The sequence below is a fragment of the Adiantum capillus-veneris genome, chromosome 23 (assembly GCF_014529385.1).
Source record: "Adiantum capillus-veneris isolate H3 chromosome 23, ASM1452938v2, whole genome shotgun sequence".
Classification (NCBI taxonomy): Eukaryota; Viridiplantae; Streptophyta; class Polypodiopsida; order Polypodiales; family Pteridaceae; genus Adiantum; species Adiantum capillus-veneris.
The window spans coordinates 114,060,053-114,072,691 of NC_140953.1; the positions used below are offsets into that span (position 1 = coordinate 114,060,053).

The 12,639-nt window shown below is 42.5% G+C and overlaps 1 protein-coding gene across 1 annotated transcript; it reads right to left on the reverse strand.

Annotated features, from left to right (window-relative positions):
* Positions 1-4,993: 4,993 nt before the first annotated feature.
* LOC147428392 (uncharacterized) lies at positions 4,994-9,195 on the reverse strand. The gene is made up of 3 exons (XM_086497395.1): positions 8,608-9,195; positions 8,449-8,502; positions 4,994-7,612 (listed from the first exon to the last, which is right to left on the reverse strand). Exons 1-3 carry the CDS (start codon positions 8,633-8,635, stop codon positions 7,461-7,463), a joined length of 234 nt encoding a protein of 77 aa, XP_086353521.1. The 5' UTR covers positions 8,636-9,195; the 3' UTR covers positions 4,994-7,460.
* Positions 9,196-12,639: the final 3,444 nt, after the last annotated feature.

Here is a 12,639-nt window from a genome sequence, read left to right on the forward strand (position 1 = left end):
TTATCTGTTTTTCACCCTTGAAGATGAAGATCGATTTCAACCATAGTGTCATCTTTTTCCCTAATAAATAAGATAATTGGAATGCTACTTAATTCTCACGATATTGCACATAAATTATTTTAATGCATAAAAGTTTATGCAAAAATACCTGCTTGTTGTTCAAATCCATTTGTATTTTGAAAACGATGTTCTTTTGTGTATAAGTATTATCTTTTTTTTAACACACACACACACACACCTTTGATGCAAGGTGTTCCTGGGAAACAGGGTAGGCGAAGGTGGTGGCTTTGGCTTACTTTTGGTCTCTAGTCTCTGAATGAACCACTATTAGTAATTTCTTTTAGGTAGGCAGGTGTCAGGTGGTCTATCTATGAATCTAGATGGGGTTCCTATTCATAGACATTTTGGTATTTTGATTGGCTAGTTTCAGGAAATAGGAGCTACCACTCTTACTACCTTTTGTTAGATTTTGAATCTAAATATTGTCTTTATTTCAAGAAACAAATACTTCTATATGGCAATGTGGATATAGGCTTTACACTAGCATATAATAGCTCACAAAGCCTTAAATACAGCCTCTATATTTAGATTTTGAATCTAAATAGTGTCTTCATTTCAAGAAATAAATACTTCTATATGGACAGTGTGAATACATGCTTTACACTAGCATATGCTGCCTCACAAAGCCTTAAAACTCTGACTGGAGTATAATGTTCACTGAGACATTGTCTAATACTTCTTATTCAACAAATGTTGCTTTTATAGTTCTAAAACACTTTGCATCATTCTATCTTTTCTACTTTTTAAAGTATGACAACTTGCATGGTTTCAAGCTTGATTGTTATAGTCTCATCAACCCCATGAGGCATTAGGCCTATAATGGGTCTACTGTCTAAACATTGAGTATGGTGCTTGGAAAGGGTGGACACACACACACACACACACACACACACACACACACACACACACACACACACACACACACACATTTTCATAATAATATTACTTTTACATTGGAAAATCTCTTCACTTGGATTCAATAGCTTGACTATATGTTTTGATACCTTAGATACCTGCATCCTTGTATGGATTGGCCCCTCTTGTTACTATTTACTTGGAATGAGAAATCAAAACGGGGAACGAAAACATCAATTGACATTAACTGCCTTCCCCTATCACAGATACGTTTGAAACATGATGAATATGGATTCGGAATAGGAATCTAAAATGGGAATATGGAACTAAGATTTAAAAGTGACCATTATTTGTAACTCTAGTGATCCCCTCTAAAATTTCATGATAGTGTGGAATTTCCCTCTACTTCATGGGAGTTGTATTGGCTTTATGTGCCTTTTTGATGGAGCGGAGGTGGAGTGTGCAAGAGAGGGAAGGAGAGAAGGGGAAGGGGAAGAAGAGCTGTAGACCTGTTTTGGTGGAGCTTGTGAGAGTCAACCACTCTCACTCTCTTTATTTCCTTTATGAACAAGAATAAGTGGATGGGCGTCTGCCGACCATATTTGACTACGGGGCCTGAAACCCAACAATCTCCCACTTGAAGGCCAACGTGGCCCAAGTGGATAAAGAATGTAGGGACTACTATGTACAAATGTACAAAACCGTGAAGCATGACTGTAGCTTCACCCTATGCCCATCATCTCTATGCAATGTGCCAACCGCTCTGAGGCTAGGCTCTTTGTTAGAGCATCCACTGGGTTTTCATTTGTGTGAACTTTGATTAACTCAATGCGTTTGCCAGCCAAAATATCCCGTACCACATGATACCTGACCTCTATGTGTTTTGACTTGGAGTGAAACACGGGGTTCTTGCTAATGCAATCGCACTCTGACTGTCCACAATGTAGCATTGGAGTCTAGTGTATAGGAAAATCTCCCACTAGACGAGATAACCACATAGCTTCTTTATTGGAACTAGAAACTGCAACATACTCTGCCTCAGTGGTGGAAGACGAAGTGCAATTCTGGATACATGACCTCCAAGAAACTGCTACTCTAGCGAACAAGAAATGTAGCCAGATGTGGATCGCTTAGTGTCCCGACAACCTGCATAATGTGAATCAGTGTATCCAACTATGGATACATCACGGTTCCCAAAGTGTAAGCACTTACCAAACTGAGCCCTTGACGTATCTCAAGATGTGTTTCACTGCGTCCCAATGCTTTCTGCCTGGATTTTCCATAAACCTGTTGACCACTCCCACTACATATGCAATTTTTGGTCGTGTGGTAACCATGGCAAACATAAGATTTCCAACTGCCAAAAAATACAGCACTTTTTCCATCTTTTCCTTTTTAACATCCGATTTGGGACAATCATGCTTGCTAAGTTTTTCTTATGCTGTCATTGGGATACTCAATGCTTTCCCCCCTTGATTATTAAAACATTGCAAGACCTTATGAAAATACTCTTACTGGAAAAGCTCAAGTATACCGCGTTTGCAATCTCTCTTGATATGCATACCAAGAAAGTGATGTGCATCACCCAAATATTTCATAGCAAGCATCCTTAAGAAGTGCAATCTCATCTTTTGACTTCTCGGCTATGAGCGTACCATCGATGTACAAAATCATAATGATAAAGGAACCATCGTTCAACCTCTTTGTGTACAAGCAGTGATCCTCTTGGCTCCGTATGTAACCTTGGGACTGAATGTACTTATCAAACTTGATGTGCCATTGCCTTGAGCCTTGCTTTAATCCGTACAAAGATTTCTTGAGTCTACACACCAGTTCTGCCCTTGTTGGCTTCTCAGACTTTATTGCAAAACCCTCTGGCTATTTCATGTAAACATCCTCTTCAAGATCCCCATGAAGAAATGTTGTCTTCACATCCATTTGGACCAATTCCGAGTCCTTGATGGCTACTAGACCAAGCACAAGACGCAATGTAGTCATCTTGACCACTGGAGAAAAGATTTTATCAAAATCCATGCCTTTTGTTTGCTTGAACCCTTTTGCAACCAATCTTGCCTTATACTTAGGCTCGGGATCATCTGTGATATACTTCTTCTTGTACACCCATTTGCATGGCAATGCCTGTTTACCTGCAGGTAACTCTATCAAATCCCAAGTTTCATTGGCTAAAATCGAGTTATACTCAAATTGCATAGCCTCTTCCACTCTACGTTATCGTCCATTTGAATGGCCTCTTTGTAGAAAGTGGGTTCAACGCAATTAGTGACTAGCAAGTAGTCCAATCTTGGCTCAAACCGCTCAGGTGCATGAGATGTACGAGTAGATCTCCGAAGTGCCTGACTGCTGGCTTTTGCTCTCTCTGGAGAAACATGTGTGTGTGTCTACTAGTGGAAGGTGCATCACTAGCACGTCCAACATTCTATGTAATTGGCGGTGAGGAGACATCCTCAAACCGTACTCTGCGATACTCAATGTCTTTCACTGGCTTTTTATGCATCTAGACTCGTTGAATATCACTTGTGAGCTGCATATGACCTTTTTTGATTCCGGGTGCCAGAGACAATATCCCATCTCTCCATCTACACCAAATCCAATGAAGATACACTTGTGTGATTTGGGGTCCAGCTTTTGTCTAAGCGCTTTTGGCACATGTGAGAATGTCTCAGACCCAAACACATGTAATCTGTCATAACTAGGCTCTTTATTCGTCCACATCTTCTACAAAATCTTGTACTTTAGTGGTATACTAGGTGACTGATTGATCAAGTAAGCAGCCGTCAAAACAACTTCTCCCCAAAATTCTTGAGGTAAGTTGGCCGTAGACAACATAGAAGTGACCGGTTCCTGAATGGTTCTATTCATCCTCTCAGCCACACCATTTTGGGCCGGTGTGTAAAGCGTGGTAAACTATCTTCTAATGCCTCTTTTATTGCAAAAGTCCTTGAACTCAGAGGAAATGTACCTGCCTCCATTGTCACTGTGCAAAGCTTTAAGCTTTCTACCCGATTGGTTCTCTACCAATGCTAAGAACTTCTCAAAGACACTAAAGACGTCGCTCTTTTTCTTCAAGAGATAAACCCACACATTTCTAGTAGAGTTGTCTATGAATGTTAGGAAGTATAACGCTCCCCCTAGAGACTTGACTGGCATAGGTCCGCACAAGTCGCTATGAACGAGATCTAGAGGACTCCCTAACTCCTTGTCCAAAGGCACTGATGTCAACCTAGTCTATTTGCCATAGATACAATACTCACATAAAGAGAAGTTAAAGTAATCTAACACAGGAATATAACCAGAAATCTGCAAGACTTTCATTCCCTTTTGGCTCATAAGCCCTAGCTGGCTATGCCACAACCCTATAGACAAGAGCTCAGCTACACAAGTAGAATTTTCTTTCACGGAAGAGACATAAAGTGAGTACAATGAGCCATACTTCTGGACTTTAAGCATGACCAGACTTCCCTTCTTGATAATCCAATAACCATGAGCAAATATGGTAGTGTAAACCAAATCATCCAGTTGTCCAACTGACGTCAAACTCTTTGTCAATTTGGGTACATGTCTGGCATTGTGCAGTATAAACTCAGTGCCATTATGCATAGAAAACTTGATATTGTCCACACTGCATATATCAAGCTCATAAGAATTGCCTAGCTGCATCATGCCATGCATGGCAGTGTATGTAGAAACCCACTCTTTGTGACGAGTCACATGGAAGCTAGCACATGAGTCCACAATCCAATTCTGCGCATAACACTCATCATGAGCTAACATTGCATCAGAACTCAAATCCAATGTGAAAATCAACCCATCATTTGGCACATCAAAGACTGTCTCAATGGCTGGATACTCAACCACATTAAGCTCTTCAATTTTTACATTGCTTTTAGGTTTGCGAGACTTTGCTTTTTCCTTGCCCTTGTCACGCTGCATTGTGCGACAATTTTTCTTCAAGTGTCCCTTTTTATGGCAGTGGTAACACTCTACCTTTTGTAAGTCTTTGCCGTGACTCTTGATATGACCTTGCGTGCGATCCTACGAACGACCACGGCTACGACCACACTGCTTTTTCTTGTCATGATTGCCACTAGCCACATATGCATCACCATGCCCACCCGCATCAAGTGATTGACGTTGAATCTCCTCAGTGAGCAACGCAACAGCAACACTACTGAAATCTAGCTTGCCATTGGGTGCATAATTTCTTATGGATGTGTCAAAATTATTCCATGACGATGGTAGCGAACATAGCAAGAAAATGGCCTTCATTTCATCATCGAAATTGGGGCCTTTTGAAGTAAGCTGTGAAAACACATTATTGAACTCGTTCAAATGAGAACTAAAATTACTCCCTTCTTTCATGTTCATGCACATCAATTTCTTCTTTAAGAAAACCTTGTTCGAGGCATTGCTGCCATCCAAAGCCTCACATAGAGCATCTCACAAATCTTTGACATTGGTCTTATCCATTATGGTAAAGTAAATGGATTCGCCAATGTGTAGGTGATGGTCGCCATAGCACGCTCATTCAAGTCATCCCACTCACCATAAGTGTACACATTCTCTCTTTTTGCACACAAGGGTACTCACAAGCCTTTGTTGATCAAAACACGCTGCCGCCAAATGACAAAGTTTGAGCCATCAAAATTTTTGATGTAGTACTCTTATCTTTCAGAAGCACCACTGTAGCCATGATTCAGAGAATGTAGCCAAAAACTTTAAGGCGAATTGCTTGGGACAATTTTGGCACAATTTTCCCTAGAATAGGAGCAAAAACTAAACCAAAATGTAGTATAATCACTCAGTATGAACAGCTAGAAGTGCCAAGAACGCATAAAACGGACTCGCAGGATAAATATGGCAGAGCCTCCTTTGTTTAAAGAGTCAAAAACCTCAAAAAATGCATAAACTGCTCAAAAAAGAACCACTGGTCATCAACTGCTGAAAAACATTGCTATGTGACTGTCAACTTGGCATCAAAAGCACAAAAAACCGCCCAAATACATGTCCTATGGCGAGGGTACCGTAAAGGGAACTCCAGCTACCTGTATCACTGAAGGTATCTCAACATTCGATAATAGCAAACCTCTCGCTATCGACCCTCCAAAGGTTAATGCAGACACAAAAGGACTAGCCACAGTCTTAGAAAAAGCTCTTCCGGTCCGAGTCTAAAAAATGGTCGGGAAAAACTACCAAAATAGCCAAAAATGGCTCTACATGTAGTACAATAAGCGGTGTCCCTCAATGTACATGAGCGAACCGCGCTCAAACAAACATCAAAAAATATTGTATGTAGTAAAAGTGACCCCTGTGAGGATATTTGCTCTCAACATACTTGTAACTCTACTGATTTCCTCTAAATTTTCATAATAATGTGGGATTTCCCTCTACCTCATGGGAGCTGTATTGGCTTTATCTGCCTATTTAGTATCTCTCTCTCTCTCTCTCTCTCTCTCTCTCTCTCCAACCCCAGTGTGGAACAAAACTTTGTCTTCTGTGCTTCGAGCTCATAAGATGCATCACATGGTCTTCTCACTTCCATGCCATCACTACACAAGGCTACCAATGTAGTACCCCACACTACTCTCCCTCCCTAGATCTATCAATTGGATTTCTTTCCTAAGTGTTGCATCCATTTGGGAAATTGTTTGACTTCTTGGTGCTTTGCTTCTTGTCTCTAGTTGATTGCTATGGTGACTTGCCCAAAGCTTTGCATTGAGAGGAAGTGGTGGCCAGCTATTTCCAACCCCTAGACACCATAAAGGTGAGAGCTCTATCTTTTCTTAAAGAGGATTAGGTTTTCTACAATCTGACCGCAAAGATGAAGACCGGTTTCATCCATAGTTTCATCGTCTATCCTAACATATAGGATAACTTGAACGATGCTTCATTTTGACCATATTGTATATAAATTATTCAAATGAAGGAAAGTTTATGTGCAATTACCTTCTTGTTGTCTAAAGCTGATTGCCTTTTGATCATGATGTTCTTTTATGTATAAATAGTATCTTCAAACCATCAACACAGACACCCTAGACACAAGGTCTTTCTAGGCAATTGGGTAGGCTGGGGCACTAGGTTTGGCTTACTTTTGGTCTCCAGTCTCTGACAAACCCACTATTAGTAATTCCTTTTAGGTAGGTAGGTGTTAAGTGTTTGTTTGTGACTCTAGACGGGGTTTTTATTCACAACCATTTTGGCATGTTGAAGACCTGGCTAGTTTCAAGCAATAGGAGCTATGACTCTTGCTACCTCTTTTGTTAGATTTTGAATGTAAAATGTTGTCTTCATTTCAAGAGGAGAATACGTTATATGGACAAGATGAATAAATGTTTCATGGTACTACTACTGGGTCGAAAGTAGAAAGGGAATCAATTAGTCGTTCAGATTCGATGGAATCTGTGAATTTAAAAGAAAAAGGAACCATGCTGTCGCCATCGTTGCGTCCTCAAAGAACTGCCCCCCGCCATTGCTCCATCTGCGCACTCGTCCCCATCTCCCCCTACCCTTGCTTTGCAGCGTTCCCTCTAGTCCATCAGCACCACAGAGTTGGAACATCTCCCATGCGTGAAGCTGATGAGTCCATTCTCTTTAGCTACCCAATCAATCTCATTCTCATCCCACTCTACACCTCCAAGCCCAACCGTCATCACCCTAAGTAATATGGCGATGGATTCTCCTACCTGCATGAAATTAACGGGCTTCCAATCAAAGCTATGGGAGCCTCTGCCGTGTGTTGTATCGATAATCTATTGTCTTCACAAATGAGGACGATCAAAGAGAGAGAGAGAGAGAGAGAGAGAGTCTTTGCAGCTTCTCAATCGACTGCATCCACGGTTGCATCTACTCTCTGCCGCACACCCTTCATCTGCAACCCTCCGTGCACTATAGTCATGGTTTGCTTTACTCTCTCATACCCTTCAGCTCGTGCCCTCGATGCGCAACCGTCCCCTGCACATGCAGGCCTATACCAGGGTCCTACACTTTAAAGAGAATCCCTCCTCCATGCGGCATCCTCTAATTTTTTCTACGGCAGAGAAAATCTATCCTTCTCTCTTCTCCCACCTTTACACCTGTCCGTTCTCTCTCCTCCACTTTCTCTTCCCAACTTTTCCTTCAAACTGAGGGGAATCTCTTTGGATTCCCTTTAATGAAGCCCAAAGCCAAAATTGGCAGGGGACAAAACATCTTAGATGTAGTCACTTTACCTCCTAATTCATTTAGATGAAGGATAGCACAATTTGAGCATTAGATGCATGGAATGGATCTTTCTCCCCGCTTCCTCTCACTACATGCAGGCTCAAATATGAAGATTGGGATCCTCAAAAACAATGAGCGGAAAATATAAAGGATTGGGACGTGATAAAGGTATTTATTGAGTTACAAGAAGGCTCTGTACACAAGGGAATCGATACATAAATACATTGGACTGATTGAAGAAAGACGCGGGCGGGGGGGGGGGGGGGGGGGGGGGGGGGGGGGGTGTTATCAAACAAGCACATAGTGAGCATAAACGATGCCCAGGATGTAGCCGAGGATGGTGAGCAGCAAGCATATCCAAAATTCGGACTGCAAAAGAAAAGAAAAAAAAGGCAGATGGGGATCAATATTGGTACGCTTAAAAATGGTGTAAATGAGGTATAGAGAATGTGTATTAGGGAGAGATGATTGTACTCAGCATCCATATCTGAAGGAGATGCATAGAGGAGGCAGAAGAATGGCGAGGATGATTGCGTAGCAGGTGGCCCGCACCATCTCTCTCTATCTCATTCTCTATGTGTGTGTGTGTGTGTGTGGGCACGTGCGCACGCTTATACTTGCCCACAGCACCCTCTTTCCATTGTTGGCCCTCTTGTAGCTATGTGTGCATGCACGCGTAGTTAATCCCTCCTTGAACAGGCTTTGAAAATGCCCTCCACTCTGTCTCGCACCCTCCAACGCCTTCTTGGCCATAGAAACACGATGTTGTGCAGAGCTGGGCCTTGACTTTGTGCCTCCACACTAAACTAGGTGAAGCATAAAACATGAACCCATATCAGCATAGCACCATAGGTAGTACTGATGAGAGTCTGCATGTATGCGCGTGTGATATGAACAATTGCAGCCAATCTCCACAAAGCAAGAAGAGCCCAAATTTTCTCCACAATGTAGCTTGGTGTCGACTGCAATAGTAGTATCTATGTCATCAAAGGAAACTTCAGGTGGAGTGAGAGAGAGAGAGAGAGAGAGAGAGAGAAGAGGAGGGGGGGGGGGGGGGGGGGGGAGAACCTTTAGTATGAGCACCAACATCTGATTCTCTCTATCACTAAGGAGCCATATCTAGCTACAAGGTGGGCATACTTGCAGCTTCTTCCGTTTCAATGTAAGCACCTCTCTCTCTCTCTCTCTCATGGAGGGATGAAGCACATGTTCCAATGTTTCTACAAAATTTCAATCTCATTAATAGATAGATAGTGTAGATATCATCAAGATATTATTCACTAAAAAGATCTATTGATTGCTTTTTCTTAAGATTCCTATCCATCTAACCAATGAAATAAATGACCATCAACTTTATGCACCAATGAAAATGTAATGAATTTTTTAAAGATAAACCTCCTCTTTTTCATTGGCAAAAAGGGAAGGCATCACTAAGGCATTACCCCTTTGGGGCACGCCAAAAAGTTGGAGCATCCCAATCATAAAAAAGCAAATGCAGTTGCATGTGCTAAGGAATGCCATTCCTAGGTGCCAATATCCCCAAACTTTTGCAAACCTCGAAAAGTCATAGCAAAGAAATATACCCACAATTTTGGATCTTTTGTTGTGAATGTTAATTTCTAAATTCATCATGCATAAGCCCTGAGAGATATCATCATAGAGGGTTTACAATCTCTCTAACCTTGGTGGCCGTGGGGCTAAAGAGATTGGAGTCAAACCACGACCCCTTCTTCAACCCTCCTACTGGGGTGGGGGGGAAGGGGGGGGGGGGGGGAGGGGGTATGGACACATGAGCTCTTGAAGCCCTCTAAGCATAGCTAGATTGAATATTATCAATTGAGAATAGTACCAAGGATGCCTAAAAATACGCGTGAAAGTGAACTTGCCTTTAAGTTCACCCCTCAGAAAACTTTCCAAATGAACATTCTCGGCATTTAAAGGTTCCTTGTTGGAGTCTTGACTCTTGAGCCACTCTTAAGGTGGGCATGACCACCTTTGTAGGTTCCTTGTTGAAGTCTTGCCTCTTGAGCCACTCTTATGTTGGGCATGACCACCTTTGTAGGGCTCTCAATACCTTCTTCAATCGAGCAACTAAGAATCTAATGAGAAGGAGAAACAAGTGAAGGGTAACATAGGGACAGGAGTAGGGGAGGAAAAAGAGGTGATGATATGTGATAATGAAGCCACAAAATTGTAGGATAAGTCTATGGAAAAGCGGGGCCTCACACTGCAAATCCTTGATGGCCCGGACAAGGATAATCCGATTGTTTTTCATGCCTCTACACCTAAACTGCTGATAGTAACAACTTTGTTGATTGTACAAGTCCCAGGACCGAAGAGGATAAAAAGGGTGAAGGCAATGGCAAGAGAATCCGTAGCATTGAAGGTTGTTGAACCTTTAAAGAAATAGTCTCCTCTCCCCTCGACCCCCCCCCCCCCCCCCAACTCAACTAAAGGGAGGGACATGTGTCCTACCCCTCCACAATCCCTTTGAAGCGCTTCAGGTGAAGGAACCTCGAGTTTTTGGAGAGCCTCCCGACTCTCCTAGATTCAAGGATGCTAAAACAATACATGGATCAGATGTTGAGTAATTCGCCCCTCTCTCCCAATGATGGAAGCTCTAGCTATCCAATCGTGGAACGTGAAAGGATTGAGGACCCGGAAGAAGCACACCCTCTTCTGGGAGGAAGTTGGAAAAGATAAGGAAATGAATTGTTGGGCCATCCAAGAACATCATTTGGATGCTCGTAGCAAAAGAAAACAAGGATTGGGGAAGAAGTTGTTGTTCTATGGAGAGGAAGCTGATAGAGTCAGTGGCATCCTCTTTACTATGGATAGGGATCTTGAACCAAAGTTGGTATTCAATCATCCCTCTGGGAGATCTCTGGGTATAAGGATTAAATGGGATGATCATGCTTCCATGTTGAAGGAGAATGGCTCTTGGTAGGTGATTTTAATATGGGGGGGGGGGGGAAGAAAAGAAAGGACAGAACTAGCACAATGAGCATGTTAGCTAAATCTGAAAGATCCAAATGGCTAGGCCTCTGTGAGAAGTGGGCATTGGTGGACATGTGGGAGATGGTCCATGGGGCAGCATGCCGAGGTTCACATCCACTAGCTTGTAGCATGCCGGTACGACTTCCCGACTGGACCACTGGTATTGTTCTCATCAGGCTGATTGACTTCCTTCTTGGCTAGAAATGAAGGTGATAACTTCATAGTGCCTTTCAGATCACCTTCCGTTAAGCATAAAATTGAAAAAAGCAAAGGAGCATATCATTGCCCTCAAGGGTCTAAAAAGCTACTCTCAACAGGGGACCACCTATTCAAAGACCCTCTCTTCAGAAGCCTGACCCTCAAAGCTCTAAGCAAGCTTTCGAAAGATGTGGACTGAGGAAGCCCAAGGGCCGGAGATATTTTTGCCAACAATATTCAAAAAGCCATTAAAACTGTAGGTCCTAGAAGAAAAAAAACCAAGAGGTATGCCTCACTCAATTTACTGACGAAGTTGAGATCTTAACCACCCAAAAATAGGAAGGCTTTGCTTCAGAGGTGGAACACAGTAGATGGCTAGAAGCTAAATCAAAATTAACTGATCTCCAGCTAGAGGAGGTGAGGAAGGCCAGAATCCTTTCTAGAGAAACCTTTCTCTAGTCAGAGGAGGCCGACTGTACACACTTCTATAGGGCCCTCAAAGTCAAAAGAAGTTAGGGCCTAATCCACATGCTCACAAATGAGAATGGAAATGATACTAATAATCTTGATGAAATGGATGTCTTAATGCTCAACTACCTATGACAGATCATAGGCCCGTTCCCCTACAATAGATGACACCATATTGACTCTCCTTGGAAGCGTCAAAAGAACGGTATCCCACTCTGAAGCCAACCTTATGGAGAAGGAATTTACCAAGGATTAATGCTCTCTTGCAGTGCATGCTCTGGGCAAATAAAGATCTCCTGGTTGGGACGGGTTGACTACTGAGTTTTTCATGGAATTTTGGGAGGATTTTAAGTATCCCATCACGATAATGGTTTATCAAGTCCTCAGTGATGGGATCATGGACCTAAGCATCAAAAGTGGCCTCATTAAGCCTATCCCCAAGCAAATCTTTTGCTCCCAACTTAAGCATTGGTGCCTCATAAAGATGATGTCTGTAGCTTATAAAATTGTCGCCAAAATTGTAGCTCTCAGGCTCCCCCCCCCCCCCCCCCCCCCCCCCCCCCCAACAAAGTCCTCACCCTCCACTAGCATGGATTCTTCAAGGGAAGGTCTATCTATGACAACATTTTGGCAGCAATGGTCGGCATTGAATACGCCGCTTTCACTAAACAAGAGTGTATCTTGCTTCAATTTGATCTTGATAAAGCCTACAACAAGATAACATGGTCTTTCATTGAAGATTTCATGAAGTCATTAGGCTTTGGGCCACGTAGGTGCCGCATGGTCAGCACCCTTGGTGTTGGTAGCCAATCAGAGCTTCTGTTCAATGAGAGAATTATGGGT

Excerpts from the sequence above, each read along its gene's own strand:
- LOC147428392 (XM_086497395.1), bottom strand. The coding sequence starts at position 8,635 with ATGCATCTCCTTCAGATATGGATGCTGA. Across the intron at positions 8,503-8,607 it reads CCTTCAGATATGGATGCTGA|TCCGAATTTTGGATATGCTT; the intron begins GTACAATCATCT and ends TTTCTTTTGCAG. Across the intron at positions 7,613-8,448 it reads TCGGCTACATCCTGGGCATC|GAGAATCCATCGCCATATTA; the intron begins GTTTATGCTCAC and ends TCATGCAGGTAG.